The following is a 24,011-nucleotide window of genomic DNA, read 5'->3' as shown; positions in this document are numbered from 1 at the left end:
CTGAAATTAGCAATCAGTTAGAATCCAATTATTAGCTTGAACCGATTATTAGCAACTAGTCAAAACAGTCAAGTTAGTTTTATGGTTAGCCTCAATTTTAGAAGTGTAATGTTTAACCTCAGAGTAATTTTATTTATAACTGAAGTTTTAAAAATTGCTTCTTTGTGGTCAATATTACTATTTTAAAGACTTTTAATTTATTTTTTTAGTTGTTTTTAGTGAGAGAGGGAGAGGGACAGAAAGAGAAACACTGACCTGTTGTTCTACTTTTCATGCCGTCTTTGGTTATTTCTTTTATGTGCCCAATCAGGGATCAAACCTGTGACCTTGGCATGTCAGGACAATGCTCTAATCAACTGAGATATCCAGCCAGGGCTGAGGACTTTTTAAAAAGAGAAGCTAAGCATTTATTCCTTTCTATTCTGCATGTAGAGAAACTTCAGTTCTATTTCTTTTTCTAGCTTCAAGACCAAAGTCAAAATTCAACTCCATGAGGCCCCTCCTGTTATTAATCACATTTCTTCGTTACTGCTACAAAACAGTGCTTCAACTCTATTTAGCATCTATTTTATTTTGCCCTATATGAAAGCTATTTATTTACAAATGTTTCTACTTTTCTTTAGGGCTAAGGACTATGCATGATTCACCTTTATATTCACCCAGCATTAAGTACATTGCCTTGCATATTCACGAAGTAACAAATATAAGAACATGGGGTGATATACTATTGAAAATCTTTCATTTTAAAAGTTTGGTCAGCCAGGTAAATTAGGAACTAGGAATCACCAAGATCATTCATCTTTATTATATGTGGCTTAAGTGTCTGTTTGTCGCCAATAGCTTATTGGTTGCTTGCATAACTGTACTATCAATGGGGTGAAGTTGCCACGGCATTCAAATAGTCCCGCCTTCTGGCATGCCACCTCACAAATTGAGGTTAAAGATTGGAGCAATTATTATGCTGTTAAGAAATCTTAACACCAGAAGGGGTCTTTGCAATGGTACAAGACTAGAGGTTCTCCAATTGAAAAATAAAGTCATAATAGCTAAGTCTTTGACTGGCTCCTCTCCTCTAAAGGTGAAATACATGTCATTCCAAGAATTGATTTGGCTCCATCTCAAACAGGGTTGCCGTTTCAATTGAGACGTAGACAACTTCCTGTAAAACTTGCCTTTGCTATGACCATCAATAAGTCTCAGGGCCAAACGCTTAAGCTTGTTGGCATTTTTTTACCTGAGCCTGCATTTGGACACGGTCAACTTTATGTTGCCTGTTCAAGAGTTCGTGAAAGAACGGACGTAAAATTAAAAATAATTGATGGTCCTCTGCAAGGCGAGCTTAAAAATAATGGAAAGATCTACACAAGAAATGTTGTGTATAAAGAGATCTTTGACATGTGAATTAACATTTTATTATTTAAATCACCTTTATTTATTGAGCTAGCGGTGGCTCTTAAGAAATGTACTGCCAGTGGTTTCCTTCACTGCACTCTACTTTAAGCAATTAAGCAAGTAGAAGGGGGAAACCCCGTGGGGCACTAAGCAAAGGGGCGTCCTCGCCGCCTGCCCTGGGTAATTCAGTTTGAATTAGCAGACACCTTTGCACAAATCATTTTAATTACAATTTATAATATCTAGAACAGCGGTCATTTTGTATGACCGCCGGGTTTTCTAGTTTATTAATAATTATGCACTATGTACCAGACAATGTATGTATATAATGGTGAACAAGACATATGTGGTTCCTGCCCTCAGAGAGTTCATAACCTAGTAGAGAGACAGGCAATAACAAATAGAGAGGGACATATGTTATGAAGAAAACAAACAGTAGGTGGTGATAAGGAACTGGAGTGGGGGTGGAGGGCAGAAGGCTTCTCAGATAGAGTGAACAGCTTGACAAACCAGCAGAGTTAAGGCCCCAAAAGTATGCTAGGAGTGTCAGGTGCTGTGATGCTAGTTTTAAGGAAATAGTTACTACAGTACATTCTCTAATCTTTCTATAACTTCTTTTCTGATGGTTTAGATTGTCCTGGCTAAATTAAGTGATGGCATGAACTCTGGGGAATGTAAGACTATCCATTTACAAATAATTCTAATTTCCTTGCATTCCTTATGAGTGATAAACTATGGCCGTTAGGAGTGTTTCTCTGTATCAGCTTTAGTTTTTTTGATTTGGAGCCCTTCTGATCGCTAATCAACATGTTGTGTGATTACTTTAATAATCTTATAAAATGCGATTTTGTCATCAAAAGGAAGTACGGCTGCTTCCTGGAACTCCAGGTTGCTCTAGAGCCTAGGCAGAGTAAACATATCTAAACTAGTCCCTAACCACCCAGCATTCTCAGATCTTCTGCTACAGCCACATGTTAAATTATGAGAATGTGATCTACTAGAAAACCTCCTGGGTTATAAATCAGATGTAGGTTATATAGTCCTAGGTCTGCTACTTTCTCATGTAAATCTGAGTAAATTGTTTACTTCTTTTAGGCTATTTTCTTATTGGCAAAGAGAAAATACATAGAAATTACATCTTATACAAATTCAACTACAGGTATATGTGCTTGGCAAAAAATCTGAAATAAAAATATCAATTTAAATAGCACTCAATGAGCATATGCCATGATGTGAGCATGAGATGAAAAGCACACACCTATTGTCACATCAATTAATATTAGTTCTTACACACCTCTCATTGAAAGTCTTGCTCTGTTGCATGATTTTAGTGTTTAAAGATACAAATATTTGTTCAGCACAATGGGCCTACACATAATCCACTTGCTTCGTCTAAGGCTCAAATTAAGAGACAGCCATTTAGGAGATATGATTCAGTTTATATAATTACTTCTTCAGAACCAAGTAGGGCAGGGGTCGAGAACCTATGGCTCGCGAGCCCGATGTGGCTCTTTTGATGGCTGCATCTGGCTCACAGACAAATCTTTAATAAAAAAAATGTTAAAAGTATAAAACATTCTCATGTATTACAATCCATTCATTTCCTACCGCTCATGTTCATGGTTGCGGGTGGCTGGAGCCAATCACAGCTGTCCTCTGGGACAACACCAAATTTTTACTGGATAATACTTAATGTACACGGGTCATTGTATGGCTCTCATGGAATTATATTTTAAAATATGTGGCGTTCATGGTTCTCCCAGCTAAAAAGGTTCCCGACCCCTGAAGTAGGGTATTGACTGCACTATACTTCTCTATTACACTGGCACAGGAAATACTTTAAGTCAAAGTTGATGGAACCCTAGAAACACATCGTTGAAACCCTGATTTACCAATTTGTTCATGTTACTAGTTACTAAGTAACATTTTACCAACTGTGTCACTATCCCAACAGAGACATGCTACTGTCTTGTGCACAAATATGGACACATGTGGAAAAAGATGTACAAAGTTATTCACTGCATAATAGTTGTAATAAGAATCAGGAAAAAACCTAAATGTCCGAAGAGGAGGCCTGATGGAATGATACATCATACAATAGAATAATATACAGGCAAAAAAATTATGGAAAAACTCCTCATATAATGATACAGAACTTCTAACTTCAGTGAAAAATTCAAGTAAATTTTGTACAGTATGTACCATTTACATAAAAAAGGAAGAAATATAAAACATATAGAGTATTCATTTGCTTTTATTTGCATGTGTATGCATTATTATTATTACTGGGCAGGAGGATATATAGCAAACTGTTGGTGTTAGTTGTTTCCTAGGCAAGAAACTGGGTGGTTGAGGAACAAGTATGGAAGGAAGATTTTTAACTGCATATCATTTTTACTTTTTGAATTTTGAACTGTGTAAATGTATTGCCTAATCCAAAAGGAAACAAAATTTAGATCAGCAAGAAAGTAGTTTGAGATGAAACAGGATCACATTCTTAACTGAAAACATTTATAATACGTAAATATAGTCTAGGGTAAATGCCTGCTGGTAGAATGCTGGGACTATAAAGGGACCTTCCCAAAGAGACTCATCTATTGCAAACTTCTCATATCTCTGTAAACCAAGGCCTTGAATACTACTAAAGGACTTGTCTAAGGTCACATGGCAGAAGAGATAGGATTAAAAATCAGATATTTGAATATCTACTCTTAGGATTCTTTATCATACAATCTTTATCATTTTGTGCAGGCAAAACAGAGACAGGAAAGTTTAGGCTACATAACGGGTTGTCATGTTCTAGCTAAGATGTAGAGCTGAAAGTACAAAATAATCTCAAACGCTCAGACTACCAATTTCTTGTATGGTTTCTATCTCAAACAACGAACATACAGTATTACACAGTATGATAAATGTACTTTTTTCTATCCTTCTCACTGAAGTGAATTCACTGAGGGAGAGAACTAAACTGTATGATTTTAATTTTTTAAATATACAAATGCCTAACAATTGTTTTGCCAAAAATTAATATAGGTTTGCATTCCTTAACCAAAACCCTGGGATGATGTGTTTTAAAAATAGTAATTTCTTGGAACTTTAGAAATGTTATAAGGTACACAAACCATTATGTAACACCTAACATACCAGTGAAGAAGGGCCACACCCCATAATCAAACATAATATTTCTTGAGCAAAACATATGTGATAGACTATATATAAGCCCATAATCAAACACAATATATGTGATAAAGACCACATATAACTCGTTCAGGTCATATTTTGCTATCAAATGAATTGTTTACAAGCTTAGATTTTGGTTTTCAAAGGCTTCTAAATGTTGGAATCAAGTAAGAGATAGGTGATGTTAGAAAGCATGGTTAGTCACTTCAACTCTCTCTTTCTGATGAGACCAGAACCACCAAGCAGTTTTTACATCCCAAGTTTGGTGGAAGACGTTTTATGATTAAGGAATCTAACCTAACAGAGGAGGTAAAAGCTCACATTGTGAGAAGAGAAAAATGAAAAAAGAAAAGAAAATCCTAATTGTACAACACTATTCCTATTGTAGCTGCTTACTGGTTATTAATTTAATAAAAGCTCTCCTGATTACATAATGTTAACGGAAATAGATAAAACTCTGTCCCACAATGTTGAAAGGAGATAGAGGCAATTAGCTTTAATCCTACCAGAAGGTAACTGCACTCCTTTTAAGACCAGTGTAGTAGTACATAGAGACATTCCAAATATACCAGTAAGGAATAAGCATAAATGTATACAATTTCCTGAACATGGTACCATTCCTCTATTATAAATTAAAGGAGAATTTTGTAGCTAAATTCTCCTGACTGTTCTGTATTTGTGTTCTTCATTTTATAAAGCCTTATATGACTTTTTCTACCTTTTACAAGGGACATATACTAAAATCCCTTCCTTTAACAACCTAAGCTCCACCTCCATTTTGTTTGTTACAGTTAACATTTTATCCTTGCAAAAAAAAAAAAAAATTAAATTTGCACTAAAAGACTACAAATCAACTTTGCAGACACGTTTGATATAATTCAGTTTGGGAATGTTGATTTTCAATCTAACAACTTTTATGTACATTTTAACTAAATCAATTCTTTTGTTCAATTTATGAAGTTCATATTCAGCAAGTGTTCTAATTCCTAACTAGCGAGATCTTATAACAAATATACCAGCACATTAATAATCTAGTTCAACAAAAAAAGGTAAGCAAAAACTAATCGATCTGGAAAAAAACCAACAAAAAACCCCTGCGTGATTTCTTGACCAGCATTAAGATTTGCACTAAGTACCCAAAACTAAAACCCTTTTTACATAAGAACTTGTTAGTACACAGGACTTGTTTCCTTTATACTACTCTATCAAAATGATGAGCATTATTACACAATACGATCATTTAGAGACCACTAAAACCAACAAAAAGTCCACAATTGCCAATGGTTACTCTGTAAAAAAAACCCCAAAAAACTGGTCCGAAACTACGCGTTGCTATTCTAGGAAAGGATTACGCTGCCCCCAGGATTCAGAATGCAGACTGCGAATTAGCACGCGCGGCCACCACGTCCGTTTTAAACTACCAGTGCTTTTCCGTTTGGCCAGAAATGTCACGCAGGTCTGCCCTGATGTATGAAGAATATAGACACCATGATCTTAGCCGGATTTGCTTCTACTCAGGGTGACTTCTGCCTTAGTGGTCCTGAGATCATTCTATTTTCACCGATCCCCCAGGGTGAAAAGGTTGAAAACCACTGCCTGAAACCACGCGACCTTCCTACCAAAGCAGAGCTTTCAACTTAAAAACACTAAATGAGAACTGCCCATTGCTCCCGTTAAAACCGGGCAGGCGCCGGACGTCGGCGGGCAGGGAGCTGGAGGCTGCCAGGTCAGCCCCGGTCACGGACATCGGAGCCCAGGGCTCTGCCTGCTCCCCTTACCGTCAGAAGAGGGGGGGGGAACACCCCAGAATCCGGGCAGAAACGCCCCTGGCCTCGAAGACGGGGTATGGAGCGACAGGAAGGGGCAGCCTCGTGTGTGGGGACCCTTTGTGAACGCGCGCTCGGGCAGCTCGCCTCTCACTGAGGCTTCGGCAAGGCGGCCCGCGGAGGCCTGGCGCGACCCACGGCCGCCAGCACGGCGGAGCCTCTGCGTGTCCGCGGGCTCGGGAGCGTCCCTCCCCGCCCGCCAGGTCTCTCCAGGGCGCCTCAGCTTCCCACTCGGGGACGCGCCGGCCACGCCGCTGCAACACGCGCGCCGCTCTCTTTCCTCAGCGTGATCCCGCCGCCAACTAGTTCTGATCACGCCCCACCCGGCGTCCTCTCCGCTGCTCAGAGCTTTCCAGCGGCTTCCAGAAACATCGCCTGCTCGCCCGGTCTCTCCCTCCCTCCCCCTCTTTCTCTCCCCCCCTCCCCGTCCCTCTCTCTCCCCCCCCTCTCTCCCCCCCTTCCTCTCTCTCCCTTTCTCCCTCCCCTTCTCTCCCTCTCCCCTTCACCCCTCGCCAATCCCCCAGTCGCATCCGGGGCACGGCCACGCCCCGCAGGCCTCCGGAAGCGCTGTCGTCCTCACCTTCCGCCGTGTTCGCCGACGTCATATTTCCGGGCTGCGCGCGGAGCGGCGAGGGGACTATTTGGCCGCGGGCACAAACCGGAAGCTGCTTTCCTAGCGGGGGAGCCGCGGGGTGGTGGGAGGGGCCGGTCGAGCGGGAACGTGGTGTGAACGTCGCCCCGCTGCTGTGGAACGGGAGTTCGGGTTGAGCCCGTGAGAAGAAGAGTAGCTGCCGCAGGTAACGGAGAACGTGTCCTTCCTCCCCTGAAAGAGGGGACGGGGACGGAACCGGGTCGGTATGTGCAGCAGTGCGCGCGCTGGAAAGACAGGATAGGCTGGGAGAGGGAGGGCCGGGGACCAGGTTCGGGTGGGAGGGTTGTGGAGATACAAGTATAGATTCATTTGAGCTCAGAGAGGTAAACGCTGAAGAGAAACCAGAGCTGTTCTCCTCTCTCGCTAGGAGCGGGAGAACGGGGAGGGTTGACAAGGTTGGGGTGTGAAACAGACCTCTGTGGGTTCTGTGCGTCTCCGATTCATGGCTTGGGGTTTGGTAACCTATTTCAAACCCACCCCACCTCATTCCTCGGCTTCGAGTCAGTTGTGGCCTCACTTTTGACAGTTCCTGTGCTGGGCCCACTCGGTCTTGGAGGGGAAGCTCAGTTAGGTATAACGCTTCTCTTGGAACAGTTTGCGCTCTGGGTTTTCCTGTTTTGCACGCAGGACTGTGAATTAATTTCGTCTTTTTCGCTATTCCCAGGGTTACCTTTACACGTTCATTGCTCTGACTGGGTCCAGCCTGGGTTAGTAATTAACACTCGGGCTTCTGGAATATCAGTGGCTCACAGTAGTAATAGAAAAAGGGGGGCAGTCAGAAGAATGATGTTGAGGGTGAAGAGGAGCGTAGGGTCAGACTGCGAGGTCACAATGTGCTTTTGGGACTTTTCCTATAATCAGGCTCGTGTTAAGAGATGATTTTAAGCTGGTAAGAGAGAAAATCAGACTTGTTTTATAGAGGCATCACTTTGGCAGTGATACGGAGTGCGGATTCCTGGAGAGAGGTGGGATTTGAGACGCTTCGAAAAAACTGTGCACAGATCTTGGTGACTTCTACCGGGTGAAGAAGAGGGAAGTGAAAGGATATCTAATCACTCCAATTTTCTAATTTATGTCTTTGGAAAGATGGAGATTCCAGGATACAGATGAGATACAAAAGAGGGACCAATTTTTTTTTTTTTTTTTTTGAAGAGAGTACAAAGTAAATTGTATTTGGAAGACCCCACTATCTCACTTATGGTGTTTTATTTTAGTGACTTTTTCCAGGGTTCTGCATATTTAGAATTCCAACCACCAATCTACCTGCTTTCCTCATTGAAGTATTGGTGGTGGGATCCAGGGAGCAGATTTGAAGGCTTCTTCTGTTTCACTTTTATAATTGAAAGAGAGCCTGCTAGAACCAGTGGGGGAAAGTCTTATTGATCCCTCAGGAAAATGGAAATTTTTGTTAAAAACAGTTTATTCAAGATATGTTAGAATACTGGTTTTTCTTTGGAGAATGATACAAGATGGGTTGCATATTTTCAACAGAGTGAAGTATAAAATTAGCACTAAATATGGAGCAGTTAGGATTTACTTTGTGTTAGGTGTTAAACATTTTACATGTATTTGTGAATTTAATTCTTAGAACAACCAATTTTACAAAGAAATTTCTGAACCCAGATCTGCAGATGTAAAAGCCCATGCCTTAAGCCATTGTAAAACCATAGAAGTTTGCTCTTTCCTTTATAGATCTCTTTTGTAAGCAGATTTTAAATAGAACCAGCCAAAGATAATAAATTGGTGTCTCATGAGCAGTTTAAAAAGGAAAACTTTAGCACCAAACTTGTTTTTACCTTTTCACCAGTGGTTCTCAGTGGGGTGATTTTGCCTCCCAGGAGACATTTGGCAATGCCTCCAGACATTTCTGATTGTCACATGTAGATAGAAGTCGTAGATTGAGGCGTCTAACAGGCATCCGCAAACTATGGCCTGGCAGCATGCGGCCCCCAGAGGCCATTTATCTGCACCCCCCCACACACCACTTCGGGAAGGGGCACCTCTTTCATTGGTGGTCAGTGAGAGGAGCACTGTATGTGGTGGCCCTCCAGTAGTCTGAGGGACAGTGAACTGGCCCCCTGTGTAAAAAGTTTGGGGACCCCTGGTAGTAAATAGAGCTCATAGATGCTGTTAAACATCATGTGAGTAAAACGTACAGGGCAGCCCTCACAACAAAAGATGAGCTGGTCCAAAACGTGTCTGTAATACTGTAGTTGAGAAACCCTGCCTATATTTCTTCAGGAATAAGAATTTGATATTAAATGATACTGACTTTCTAATAAGAATTTTTAATTTTTAAATTAATCTTTGGCTTGAATATGTGTAAACTGTATACAGCTGGAACAGACTAGCATACTAGTTTTTCAAGTGAACCTGTATGCTGAAGTTGCCTAGGAAATGGTTATTAGCAGAATCATGAATTCTTAGATTTGGAGAAAGCTTTTGCTTGAAATTATTTTACAGCATCCCTACTAAGTGGTGATTCTGCTTAAGATTTTTACTTTTAAAGATTTTGTTGGCCCTGGCCTGTTGGCTCAGCGGTAGAGCGTCGGCCTGGCGTGCGGGGAACCCGGGTTCGATTACCGGCCAGGGCACATAGGAGAAGCACCCATTTGCTTCTCCCTCCCCCACCCCCTCCTTCCTCTCTTTCTTTCTCTTCCCCTCCCGAAGCCAAGGCTCCATTGGAGCAAAGATGGCCCGGGCACTGGGGATGGCTCCTTGGCCTCTGCCCCAGGTGCTAGAGTGGCTCTGGTCTCGGCAGAGCGAGGCCCCGGAGGGGCAGAGCCTTGCCCCCTGGTGGGCGTGCCGGGTGGATCCCGGTCCGGCTCATGTGGGAGTCTGACTGTCTCTCCCCGTTTCCAGCTTCAGAAAAATACAAAAAAAAAAAAAAAAAAGATTTTGTTTATTCATTTTAGAGAGGTGTTAAGGGGAGTAGTCATCTTAACCGGTCATGCTGGGGGCCCTGAACCTGGAACCCCAACCTTTCAGCTCTATCCACTGTGCCACCACAGGTCAGGCTGGTTTCCCTGTATTTTAAATCCAGTCTACACTAATTGAAACAATCACTTTTCATACACTGAGCTCCAGTCGCATAATTTTGACTTTCCTGAATGTGATTCTAGGCCAAAGGAGTACACTCAGAATAGGCTTGTTGTGTGTAATTTGTACTGTGACAATGTTTATTTTTTTTGTTCTGGTACAGATCATTTACTTTAATATGAAATGGTATTTTGTTGGCAGCTTTTAAAAAGTGACATTATTTTTAGTTGATGAGGTATTCTTGGTGTTTGAAAGCACTGGGAATGTATGGGGTTCTTTTGTTCCTGTCAAGTAAATAGCACAATAGATCTGAGATCTGATGTATTTTCTTAGTGTGATGCTGACCTGTTTATTTCAAATTGTGCATAGACTAAAAACTTAGGCTTTCAAAGTCTGGTCAATAAAAATTGGTTTTAAGTAAGTTAAACCAATAAGTTACCTCTATTACAACCTTTTTTTTTTTTTTTTTTTTTTTTTTTTACAATTATTGATTTTAGTGAGAGAGGAAGGAGGAGACAGAGACAGGAACATGGATCTGTTCCTGCATGTGCCCTGACTGGGGATGGAACTGGCAATTGCCTCTTCACTCTGGATCAGGGGTCCCCAAACTTTTTACACAGAGGGCCAGTTCACTGTCCCTCAGACCGTTGGAGGACCGCCACATACAGTGCTCCTCTCACTGACCACCAATGAAAGAGGTGGCCCTTCCGGAAGTGCGGTGGGGAGCTGGATAAATGGCCTCAGGGAGCCGCATGCGGCCCGTAGTATGGGGACGCCTGCTCTGGATGGATGCTCTAACCAACTGAGCCATCAAGCCATCAGGCTAGGGCTTTATTACAGCTTTTGATAAATCTGTTTATAAATGAGTCTATGAAAACCAGTTCTATTGCTAGTCTCTACCCTCTTCTCTCAAATTTTCTAGATCTATAAATATATTTAGGGTTTTTTTTCACTTCAAGATTACAATTTCAAAATATGTTTATCCTAGAACATACAGTTCTTAAAATATACTTTTATGTATACATCTTGTATAATAGCATAGCTCTATTTCAAATTAAATAGGATTTTAATTTAATTGTCTATTAACTTTTTTTTCAGGGTTCATTGAAAAATCCTTAGTGATATTGACATGTTTCAAGTGACATAAATTAGCCAGTGACTCGGAATGATGGATTCCCCGAAGACTGGAAATGGTTTGCCAGTGATTGGACCAGGGACTGATATAGGGGTATCTTCACTCCACATGGTGGGGTCTTTGGGAAAAGTTAGTGATCTTATTTTTTGCCTCAGTGGAGAGTTGGGTTTTTTCCCTCCTGTTTTTGAGACTCAAATTTGATTTTAATTTTACCACTTAACTTATGAATAAATTGTATCATCTTCCACGGAAATCTTAAGTATTGGCGAAAGATTGTTTTAATGTGTTTACCTCTCTGTTTTATTAATATGTGAAACTAGAAATAAAATATAGACCTTACAGTTTATTATTTTTTGAAAATATGGAACATGCATTTTACCTGGCAGTGGACATCACTTTTTATCTTGCAAATAAAACTGTTATTTTTAACACTTTAAATTTAATATTTAAAACTACAATATGTTCTTTTTGGAGTAATTTTAAAGCCTATATGCATTTTTTTTTTTTTTTTTTTTTTTTTTTTTATTGCCATGGTCAAAATAACTTGCCAGGATACTTCTAGGTTAAAGTTGTGCTTCTTTTCTGGTTGCTTTTCCAGTTAACATTTTGTAACTTGTTACAATCTAGGAATTGTCTATATTTTAATTTACTTTATTTCTCTTTTAGAATTATGATTCTACTAACATCCCACCAGATGGGTATTGCCCTGCTTGTAAAGAGAAGGGAAAGTTAAAAGCCTTAAAAACTTACCGAATTAGTTTCCAAGAATCTATCCACTTGTGTGAGGATCTGCAGGTAAAGTATTATTTTTAGATAGTATCAAGGTTTTAAATAGTAACAAAGTTTTGACCTTTTCTTTTTTCTCTTCCGTGTTTAAATTTATATTCATTTTGTATATTTTAGACTGTACATTTTTAATAGATAACCAGAGTCTTAGATCTGTCTGGTATACTCTTTTAAATGTTATTATTTTTCCACCTGCTTTCCTGAGTTCTTGCAAGAAGATGTTTGTTTTTACTGTCGTAAGATTTGTAAGAGGAAAAATATATTTCAAGATTGATTTTTTTTTTTAACCTTATAGTTGGTATGTAATTTCTTCTCTTTGGTTTATTTGGGATTTACTGGAAAAGTTATTAATCACTACATGTTACAGTATATACTTAAGGCTCTAAATATCTTATAGGATTAATTACAGTAATTTGTATCTGTGGTATAAACTTTTATATTGAAGCTCGTTAAACTCCATAATACTCTGTTTTATTGTACTTGACACTAATGAAACTGTTATATTCACATTTAATTCTTAAAACTTTGTCAAGGTAGGTGTTCCCATTTTATGAATAAGAAAACAGATGCAGAAAGTTTAGGCACTCAAGATCTCCATAAAACGGCAGGACTGTGATAGGATCACAGTCATCTAATTTCAGATACATACTTTTATTCCAGGTAAACTAGCAGTTCATCAGAGTCATCTGAAGGCTTTTCAAAAATTCCTGGTTCTCACTTTCAGGTGCTGATTAAGTAAAGCTGACTGAGACTTCTGTAGTTTTGCAACTTTTGAGGGGAAGTCTAATGAATAGCCACGTTTGGAAAATTCTAGACTAAATCACTCTGCTGGTGATGCTTTCCTGACTACAACTTGAAAAATCCTGAGCATTCTTAAAATTTGAAGTAAACTTTTTTTTATTTATTTGATAAAATTTTTTTGAGTGTCACTATGTTGGCCCATCTTAACCATTTTAAGTGTATATAGTTCAGGAGTGTTAGCTATATTCACATTGTTGTGCAACAGATATCCAGAAGTTTCTCATCTTGCACAATTGAAACTCAGTCCCCATTAACTCCCATTTTTCTTCCCTCAGCCCTGGCAACCACCATTTATTTTTGTCTCTATGGATTTGACAACCCTAGGTGCCTCGTATAGGTCAAATCAAACAGCATACTGTTTCAGATGCTAGGATACAATGAGTAAAACAAAATTTTCATGCTCTCTAGAGTGGGGAAGAAAAAAAGTAAATTTTTGTGTGTGTGAGGTGATGAAAAGTACTGTGGAGAAAAATCAAGCCACATGGACTGAGTTTCAGGGAATGGAGACATCACAATTTTAAATAGCATGGTGAAGGGAACTCTACATTGAGAAAGACATTTGAGCAAAGGCCTGAAGAAGAGGAATGAGTCCCCTCGACAGGAAGAGTCATGGGTGGAAGGCTGAGAGTGGAGGCTGCCTGTCCGTGTTTGTGCCACTGCAAAGAGGCACGGGAGCTGAATCTGAGAGCATGAACAGTGTCAGAGAAGATGGGTCAGAAAAATAATGGGAGGGGTTGGACCAAGTACATTTCTAACTGGCCATTTGAAGGTCTCTGGATGACATAATCTGATTTACATATTAAAGGGATCCCTGCCGCGGACCAGCGCAGCTTCCAAATAACGGTGCGGAATTAAGGAAACACACTTTGTCAGAACAAAACCGATGGGACCGGGAGGACTCCTCAAACTGCCTGGCAGCATCTGAGTGCCTCACAGCCCCAGTTCGCTTTATTATATGGACCTATGCAAATCAAGGACCCTGATACAAAGTTGCACATCAAAGGCTAAGACAGGAACTCTCCCAAGGCAAAAACAGGATACATTAGTGAAATTTACAAACATCTGAAACAGAGTCAGAGGAAGGGTATGTATATTGTTTCCTGCAACCCAAGGAAGGAAGTGGAGTGGGTGCAAACACTCAGCATCAAAGCCAAATATGGAGATGGAGGGGGTAGAACTTAAGCCCCCTGCCAAGCCTCGAATCTATAATGGCTTTTTGCCATTACCGGTCCACAACATATCCCCCTTTTCTTTTTAATTTGTGTGCGGAGATTTGCACTCATCTGATTTTCTAATTTGGAGGCAGACGGAGAAAATACAGAATAAACACAAAATTAGTATAGCCAATGCTAACAGATACCCAAAACAAGTATACTAATACATCACAGTAATTAAAGCCTTTAAGCAAACTCTTTAAGCTAATAATACAATAAGAATCTATAAAAGAGTAATGTCCTTAAAGTGTTCACCAAGTCCAAGTTGGCACCAACACCATTCCAAATCTCTGCAAATGCAACCCAACCCCAGTTCAGTCCATCAAAAACTGTCACAGGAGCAGGAGTCCAGGAAAAGTCCACTTTCAGGAGAAGTCCACATGGCACTGGAATTGCTGTCACACTTCCACACTCTGCAGCTAGCATCAAAGTCCCAATGACCGCTGCTTCCCAGCTGGCAATGACCCAGGTAGACTGGAAAAGCCATCTGCAGCACGCATGAAGACGGAGCTTCCGTTTTCTTTAAACTGGAAAGATGAACCCAGGGGTCCTATACTGGAGCTTTACAGCCATGGAGTGGTGAGGAGAACCTTGGGATACACTAAGCTGGGTGGCAGAGGTAAATTTGTAAATTGGCAAAAAAGGAAAAAAGGAGCTCTGAATTAGGAGTAGGTCCTAGCCTAAACTATGAGTGGGGCATTGAGGCAGGAGGAATAAAAGAAAGACTATATATTAATCAAAGCAGCAGAAAACAGGACTATCAATACCCACAACAGAGATCTTCGAGGGAAGAATAAAAAACCTGAATATTCAGGCAAGACCTAGTTAAATGACTCTTGTGTAAATGAGACCAGTCTACCAGCTACTTGGAAGGAATACCCCAGGCTCGTCCACAGTGTCGAAGATGGGGCTGACGGCCCTGGGCACCTTTTAGCCTTCAGTGGCAAATCCCAGTATTCTGGGCAAGGTTAGGTCACAGGTGGCTGGAGCAGGGCTGGAAGAGACTGAACCCTCCCTTAGAGGAGTGAGGGGGAAGCCTACCTTCCAGTGTGTCCCTTCTTCCTCACAGCAAAGGCATGTAAGCCTGGCAGGCTTTGGCTTAAATGACCATCCTTTCCACTATTGAAGCAGGGCCCTGATGAAGTTCCAGTTGGAGCGTTGGAGCCTCTGAGGGCGTATGCCAAGAGCTAGTATTTTACCTGATCTCCTTTGGGCTTTTTTGGCCTCTTGGTACCTTAAAAGCCATGCTCAGAAGATCTCGCTGAGGGGCTTGAGAGTCCCTATCTGCCTATATATCTGGAGCTATTCAGAAAAGAACAAAACAGTGTCATTAGCTGGAATCAAATAAAAGTAAAAAAAAAAGGGTAGTAGTTTGCAGGACAAAAATTTGGGCATCTCTTGTACATCAGCATTCAAGATAAACTGTTTGAAGTAAAAAGCGTAACAGGGTAGACCTGCAGGAGCTCCAGGACATGGCTCCCCCCCCCCCTTTCTTTTTATATTATTTACAATTGAATCACACTTTACAATATTTTTACTTCAAATATTGCAAGAAATTCTTGACTTTGTTAACTTTTAACAAAAATAGAGTAAAAGCACCTCCAAACAACATTCCCACACTTATCAAAACACCCCCTTAACATTAATTAACAGGCACTTTAGAGAGTACATATCAAAACTGAAAAATCCCATTGTGATCTTCATTATTCTTCTACAGCAAAAAAAATCTTTACACCTTTATTATGTAAATCTATGCTGCTTCAAGCCTTTCACTTGTGGCCTGGAGCAGCCTGGCCAAATCAGCAAGTCTTTTGGATCCAAAATGAGCGTGCTCTACTTATTCCAAACAAAATTATATTTATATAGGGAAATGAAATTATTCCCATTTTGTTTTCAATACTACAGCCGGCACTTCCAAAACTATTATCATCATTACTTTTCATGTAAGGACTTAATTCAGGCCTTATAAAAAAAAACACTTAGACATTAAACAAAGACTTCACATACAATCACACAAATCAAGAGTGAAACCTGGGGTTTTAGAGATTAAACTATGGCCTGCTTGATCTTAAGTAGGGCTACCTTAATAGGAACGTATTAAGGATATATACTAAACAGATCTCTCTCGAAAAATCTCAAGACGGCCGTATGAGATTTCTATTCAGCAATACCCAAATCAGGCCCCCCTTTCGCCCTCTTTTCAAGCAATGGATCAGGAAAATAAAATAATCTAAAACATTAAAAAAAATTAGATAATAATTGAGAAAGGGAAAAGAGCATAGTAACTCTTATGCAATTGCTCTTGTGAAGTGAGTCTCTCATCTAGAATCATGGTGTCTCACCAGTCGTTCAGGGATCCACCGAGGAGCTTCAGCAGACCTAGGAAAAACACACACATATCCTCGGCCCCATAAGAGAACAGGGTCTGGCCCTTGCCAGATTCCTGTGAGTGGGTCCCTCCATCGCACTTCAGGGAAGGCTTTCCTTGCAGGGTTCCAGAGTCTCTCTGCTGCTGAATGACCCTGTACATCAGTATTCAAAAAATTTAAAGTGAAAAGAGCATGACAAAGAAGCAGGAGTTTGAGGGTATAATTCCCCTTTTTTAATTTTTTCCAATTGGTTTTTTAAGTGTTTGATGTGCACGCTCTACAATGCCTTGACCCTGGGGATTGTAAGGAATTCCCGTCCTTAGGTCAAGTCCAAAAGTCTGACAAAATGTAGTAAATGCTTTTCCTACATATGCAGGAGCGTTGTCAGTTTTAATCAGTTTAGGAAGTCCAATAATAGAAAATGCATACAAGCAATGAGCTATAACATGTTTAGCAGCCTCTCCTGTTCTGGCAGAGGCTACTATAAATCCAGAATAAATATCTACTGTAACGTGGACAAAGGATTGTTTGCCAAACGAAGGTATATGAGTAACATCCATTTGCCAAAGTTGTCCCGGTAGGAGTCCTCGAGGGTTAATTCCAAACGAAGGGACAGATTGTAATATAGGGCACTTTGGACAAGATTTAACAATCTGCCGTGCTGCTTCCCAAGAAAGTTGAAACTTTACGCAGGGCTGCAGCGTTCTGGTGATGGATAGTATGAGACTGAATTGCTTGATCTGTCATGGTTGCTCCAATAATTTTCTTTTGGGTAGCTTGATCAACAAGGGCATTCCCTTGCGCTAAAGCTCCAGGGAGCATGGAGTGAGCTCGAATATGTCCTATAAAACACGGAGCTGTATGTTGACATACAAGTCTTTGAAGAAGGAGGAACTGCTGAAATAGTTCCTCATCAGCAGTTGTCCCTAAGACAGCAGTCTCTATAGTGGAAACAACCATAAGTAAATATCTGCTGTCTGTATATAAATTAAAGGAAGAGTATGGCAAATGCTGAAAAGCCATGATAATGGCATGTAATTCTACTCTTTGGGCTGATTTTAAGGTGACTGTTTCAGTATAAAGCTGTCCATTGATTATTAAGCCTGCTATTCCTGAGCTAGATCCGTCAGTAAAGATTGTAGGTGCTTCAGGAATGGGCTCATTAACAATTGTCTTAGGAAATATAAAGGTAGTAATTAATGAAAATTGAACTATTTTATCAGCTGGGTAGTGAGAATCAATTTGGCCTGTAAAATTTGCAAAAGCGATTTGCCATTTTGTGGAAGTTTCCCAGAGCCATTGTTGTTGATCCTTTGAAAAAGGAACAACAACAGTCTGTAGCTCAAAACCTATAAGCTGCAAGAGTCGCCTACGCCCCTTGATAATCAAGGAGGCAACAAGATCAAAATATGGAGATAAAACTTTCTTAGGAGTAACAGCTAAATGAATCCATTCAATAGGACCTGAAGCTTGCCACAATAGTCCTGTTGGAGTGTAACTTGAGGGACATATTAGTAGGGCAATTGATTCCTCAGGATTTATGCGTTTTAGTTGTGCTTGCTGCAAGGCCTTTTCTACAAGCTTTAAAGCTTGTTGTCCCGCAGGTGTAAGTAGCCGAGGAGAAGCTGGTTCAGCTGAGCCTCTAAGAATATCAAAAAGTGGCTTCAGTTCTCCAGTAGTTAATTTCAAGGAAGGTCTAAGCCAATTAATGTCTCCTAACAGTTTCTGGAAATCGTTTAAAGTTTGCAAATGATCTGTCCTGATTTCTATTTTCTGTGGGCGAATTTGTTGTCCCTCAATAATTTGTCCTAAATAAGAAAAAGGTAAAGATTGCTGTACCTTTTCAGGAGCTATATAAAGTCCTGATTTTTTCAGAGAATATTCTAGTTGTTGCAAAATGGTCAACACAGTGTCTTTATCTGGATGAGCAATAAGAATATCATCCATATAATGAATTATGTATGCCTTAGGGTGTTGCCTTTGTACTGGAGAGATGGCTTGAGCAACATATTTTTGGCACAAGGTAGGACTATTAGCCATACCTTGAGGCAAAACTCTCCACTGGTATCGCTCCATGGGAGCCTGAAAATTAAGTGAAGGAACACTGAATGCAAAACGCTTGCAATCATGAGGGCTTAAAGGAATAGTAAAAAAGCAATCCTTCAAATCAACAACTATAAGGTGATAGTTCCATGGAATGGCAGTAGGAGAAGGAAGTCCTAGCTGGAGAGGACCCATAATTTCCATAGTCTTATTTATTGCTCTCAAATCTTGTAATAGCCTCCAGTTTCCTGATTTCTTTTTAATGACAAATATAGGCGTATTCCATGGACTATTAGATGGTTCAATGTGCCCAAGCTGTAGCTGTTCCTGTACCAATTGAGCAGCTGCCCTAAGTTTCTCCTGAGAAAGGGGCCATTGGTCTACCCATACAGGATTATCTGATTTCCAAGTAATTGGGTCTGCACAGTGCATTATTGGGGTAGCAGGAGCTACCAAGGCCCCTATGCAAAATTTTGATATCCTAATCCATGCCTTCTGGTATTGGGTGCCACTTCTATGGGGGTGAGAATTCCTCGCTGTTCTTTCCCTAGACCCTTAGTGGGCAAAAATCCCTGATCAAGCATTTGAGTGCTAACTAAACTATTAGGACTGACTAGCAATGCCCCCATATTTTTCAAAACATCTCTACCCCACAAATTAACTGGCAATCCAGGGAGCACATAAGGCTGAAAAAATCCAGAATGACCTTCTTTATCTTCCCATTGTAAAAAACTAGAACTTTGTTGAGGGGATTTACTCTGCCCTAAAGCTTGTAATTCTGTGGCTGCTGCATGAATGGGCCAGGAAGGAGGCCAATGTAGCTTTGCAATAACAGATACATCAGCCCCAGTATCTAAAAGCCCTTTAAATTTACGCCCTTGTATTGTTAGTTCCATTTCAGGGAGTTCCTGGCCTATTTTTTGAATCCAATAGGCAGTATCAGTGGAGCCAAATCTTTGATTCTCTCGGGGTCCCTTTAGCAGGGTTTGGCCTTGTCTTAAAAGAGGGAAAAGGATTAATTGAGCAATTTTCATATCAGGGAAGATAGTCACTATATTCCTCAAAGTGTGAGCCATTACTTTAATTTCCCCTGCATAATCAGAGTCTATCACTCCAGGAAGAACAAAGAATTCCCTCATAGTTAAACTACTTTTGCCTAACAAGATTCCTACTGTGTTACTGGGAAGTGGCCCAAAAATTCCAGTGGGTATGGCTTGAGGTCCCATCTCTGGAGTCAATACGAATTGGGAGATGGGACTGAGGTCCAGTCCTGTACTGCCTGTTGTTGCCTGGGATAGTTGGGCAATGTTTGGCCTGCTGGAATCTGAGTTTGCTGAGGAAACACTGACATTGCCCCTATTGTTTGATGGGGCCCGGGAGGGCCCCATTGTCCGTTTCCCTGCCCTGCGGTAGTACATTTAGGCCTCCCCTTATTCTTCCAATGTTTCCCATGTCTACAAAGTGGGCAGAGGTCCGGAGCCTTAAGGGCTGGCCGTCCTTGAGGGAGAGGCCGAGACCAATATCCGGGGAAAGCAGGGCAGTTTTTAGCAAAATGCCCCGAACCCCCGCATTGAAAACAGTTTCCATGGGCAAAAGTACTTCCCTGACCTTCCTTCCTTCGCTTGTTCTGTCCTTTATCAAAATTTTGTCCTGGAAATCTTGCCTTATTACCTGTGGTAAAGGCAAGACCTTGCATGTATGAAGGCCGAACATCAGCGCAAATTCTAATATAATCCTCTATATCTCTCCCTTCTTGCGGTGAGGCCGAAGTGCAGCCTGACAAGCAGAATTAGCATTTTCATAGGCTAGTTGTTTTATTAAAACCTTTCCCACATTTTTATCCCCTACTATTCTTTCAACTGCTTGAATTAGCCGTGAGACAAAGTCTTGAAATCGCTCGTCTGCACCCTGCCTAATTTTACCAAATTCTTCTGGTTTGGTCCCTGGAATAGGCAGGCATTTCCATGCCTGTGTGGCTAGCTGATTAATTATATCATAAATAGTTGGTCGATACTCTAATTGAGTTGCCATATGGGCATACTGTCCTTCTCCAGTTAACATATCTACAGTAACAGCAACCTCCTCTTGCTGATTTTTCTCAACCAGCTCTATAGCCTTTTCATGAAAGTTTGACTTCCACAACAAATAATCACCCCCAGAGAGACAAGCACGAGCAATCGCCTTCCAGTCATTTGGGGGAAGAGCCTTTGCACTAATGGTATCTAATAAACCAAGTGTAAAAGGGGCAGTAGGCCCATACTGAGCACAAGCAAGTTTAAGCTCTTTCAGAGTTTTAAAAGGTACAGGTTCATGTTCTCGCACTAGTCTCCCTGTATCATCCTGTCTTTCCACAATAGGAAAACAGGCAAAGCCATCTATTGTTTCCCCTATATTTCGAGCCTGGTCTATAGATTGTTGGAGAGGAGATTTCCCAGATTTTGAGCTATAGACTATGGAATCAGCCCGATAAGGGAACGGAGGAGCAGAGGGTTGCATGTAGGAAGGAGCTGAGGGCAGCGGAGGCCCCGCGGCTAAGGCAGCCATAGCCACGGATTTTTCATCCCCCCTGTCATCCTCAGACTTCAAGTTATCCTCATATTCACATCCCTCTGTTTCCGGCTTACCCTGATACTCTTCAGACAATGATTTGTCTTCATATGGAAACATTTTTACAAAAAGGTCCCTTATTTTTGACCCTATCTGCCCCATATTCTTTTACTCCCAACTACACTTTCCCCAAAAACTTTCTTTACTCACTGTGCGCACTTCACTTTGGGGAGTTCCGTTACCTTCCTTCAGTTTTAGTTTCCTTGTACTCATACTCAAGTCGTCTGTTCGGGCGCCACTTGCCGCGGACCAGCGCAGCTTCCAAATAAAGGTGCGGAATTAAGGAAACACACTTTGTCAGAACAAAACCGATGGGACCGGGAGGACTCCTCAAACTGCCTGGCAGCATCTGAGTGCCTCACAGCCCCAGTTCGCTTTATTATATGGACCTATGCAAATCAAGGACCCTGATACAAAGTTGCACATCAAAGGCTAAGACAGGAACTCTCCCAAGGCAAAAACAGGATACATTAGTGAAATTTACAAACATCTGAAACAGAGTCAGAGGAAGGGTATGTATATTGCTTCCTGCAACCCAAGGAAGGAAGTGGAGTGGGTGCAAACACTCAGCATCAAAGCCAAATATGGAGATGGAGGGGGTAGAACTTAAGCCCCCTGCCAAGCCTCGAATCTATAATGGCTTTTTGCCATTACCGGTCCACAACAGATCCCGATGGCTTGCTTGGGTCCTGCGCATGACCTGAAGCAGAGAGACTAGCTGGAAGGCAGGTGTAGTACTCCAGGGGGACCAAGTATAACTAAGGTAATGAGGTATGGTTGTATTCTGAAAATGTTTTAAAACTGGAGCCAAAAGGAATTGCTGAAAGGTTGGGATACATGGTAGGAGAAGGATAAGTCAGGGATGATTCCCAGAATTGTGGCTTAAGTGATTGGAAGAATGAATGGAGTTGCCAGTGACTGAGATGAGAAGACTTTGGGAAGAGGAAGATGGTTGGAAAGACCAAGAGGTCAGGTCCAGTCAAGCCTGAAACATGTATCTAATAATGTATGTGGGTGTGTAGAGCAAACAGTGTCTGTCTAGCATTAGGTGGAGAGTTTGGGATTGGAGATATACCTTTGTGAGCCATTATCATATAGATGATTGGACTGAGAGACTGGGGGAGTTCACCTAGGAGTATGGATTAAAAAAACCCAATAAACCATAAAGGACCCTTGTTTATTGTTCTTTTTATTGAGTAGGGGTGCTCACACTGATGGGTACAGATTTTTGCCTCTTAAAATTTTTTATTGTGACAAAATTTATCATCTTAACCATTTTTTTAAGCAAGAGAGAGAAAGAGACAGGAGGAAGGCAGAGAGGTAAGAAGCATCAACTCACTTTAGTTATTCATTGATTGCTTTCTCATACATGCTTTGATTGAGGGTGTTGTAAGGGGCTCCAGCTGAATCAGTGACCCTTTGCTCAAACCAGTGCTGTCGGGCTTCAAGCCAGCAACCATGAGGTCATGTTGATGATCCCACACTCAAGCCAGCAACCTCATGTTTTCAAACCTGGGACCTTCGTGTTGCAAGTTGACTATCCACTGTGCTACCACTGGTCAGGCCCATCTTAACCATTTTAAGTGTATAGTTCAGGAGTGTTAGCTGTATTCACATTGTTGTGCAACAGATATCCAGAAGTTTCTCATCTTGCACAATTGAAACTCAGTCCCCATTAAACAACTCCCATTTTTCTTCCCTCAGCCTTGGCAACCACCATTTATTTTTGTCTCTATGGATTTGACAACCCTAGGTGCCTCGTATAGGTCAAATCATACAGTATTTGTCTTTTTGTGACAGGCTTATTTTACTTAGCATAATGTCCTCAGGGTTTATCCATGTTGTAGAATGTGACAGGATTTCCTTTTTAAAGGCTGAGTAGTTTTTCATTTATGCATATACCCCATTTTCTTGATCTGTTTGCTCATGGATATTTGGGTTGCTTCCACCTCTCAACTACTGTGACTAATAGTTCAGTGAACATGGGTGTACAATATATCTTTTTGAGGTCCTGTTTTCAATTTGGGAGGTATATACCTTTTTATGACTCTTTGAATACTAAATCATTGCTATTGATTTTAAAGCATTCTCCCATTTATTGACGTGGTAGTATTTAGGAAGTAAAGGTATAAAGTTGCTGTTTATGGTGACTGTACAACTAGTTAGTGACAGAAGGGTCCAAAACTTGTTCTGTTAAGAAATTTCATAACAAATGCAGTATTATGAATATCATGTTCACTTGTATTGAAGAAGCTATGTTTTAAATGAGGATTTAGTGCATTTCAGTTACCTCTTGCTATGAAATTAACCACCTCAAAACTTACTGACTAAAGTAACTTAATGGTTTACTTATTCTTCATGATTCTGTAGATTGGCCAGGGAGGCCTTACATTTTAGATGCTGTTGTCTGGGACAACTGACGTGTCTGCAGGACTGACAGTGGTGCTAGCTGCCATCTGCGCACTCAGCTCAGGCATCAGCCATGATCTTGATTCTTTTTCACAAGGGTTATCCTGTGAGGCTTATGGGCTTCTCACAATACAGTATAGTGACTGGGACTAAGAAGGAATGTTACACAAGGAGGGCTCCAAGAGGATAAGCCCAGTGAGCCAGTGCTTATCAGGCCTCCGTGTACATCGTGGTAGTCACATAACCCAGCCCAGAGTTGTGTGGCAGGGGCTGCTTCTGTGAGGGCACAATACCACAAGGTATGGTTTTTCAGAGGCCACTAAGGTAGCAGTCTGCCATTTTTGTGGAGAAGGTGGCATACTTTATTTGTTCATTTGTTGTTATTTTTTAAGGACTGTCTACCAGGCAAACACCTTCATAGGTGATGAAGGGCTGCCTTAATATGGGGAGCAAATTCCTGATGGTGGGAGCCATAACTGAGGAGGGAGGGAGTAGAGAATCAGGAAGGAACTCATTGAGCTCGGACTCCAGAAAGAAGCAGAACTCATATATATTTAT

General features: G+C 41.1%; 1 protein-coding gene and 1 long non-coding RNA gene across 5 annotated transcripts in view; one reads left to right on the top strand and one right to left on the bottom strand.

Annotated features, from left to right (window-relative positions):
- The window catches only part of LOC136325096 (uncharacterized), a 131,696-nt gene extending 124,918 nt beyond the window's left edge, over nt 1-6,778 (bottom strand). For both annotated transcript variants that reach the window (XR_010729202.1, XR_010729203.1), the window contains exon 1: nt 6,351-6,778. This is a non-coding gene — a long non-coding RNA (uncharacterized lncRNA). The remainder of the gene's footprint in view (nt 1-6,350) is intronic.
- Nucleotides 6,779-7,053: 275 nt separating this feature from the next.
- The window catches only part of USPL1 (ubiquitin specific peptidase like 1), a 48,455-nt gene continuing 31,497 nt past the window's right edge, over nt 7,054-24,011 (top strand). The window contains exons 1-3 of one of the 3 annotated variants that reach the window (XM_066258913.1): nt 7,054-7,195; nt 11,188-11,353; nt 11,891-12,019. In XM_066258913.1, coding sequence (XP_066115010.1) covers nt 11,255-11,353; nt 11,891-12,019 — 228 coding nt within the window. In that variant the 5' untranslated portion in view covers nt 7,054-7,195; nt 11,188-11,254. The remainder of the gene's footprint in view (nt 7,196-11,187; nt 11,354-11,890; nt 12,020-24,011) is intronic. The other 2 variants (XM_066258914.1, XM_066258916.1) reach the window with 2 other exon arrangements.

The sequence above is a fragment of the Saccopteryx bilineata genome, chromosome 2 (assembly GCF_036850765.1).
Source record: "Saccopteryx bilineata isolate mSacBil1 chromosome 2, mSacBil1_pri_phased_curated, whole genome shotgun sequence".
Classification (NCBI taxonomy): Eukaryota; Metazoa; Chordata; class Mammalia; order Chiroptera; family Emballonuridae; genus Saccopteryx; species Saccopteryx bilineata.
The sequence above is the reverse complement of the archived record's forward strand: the minus strand, read 5'-3'. Positions and strand labels throughout refer to the sequence as shown.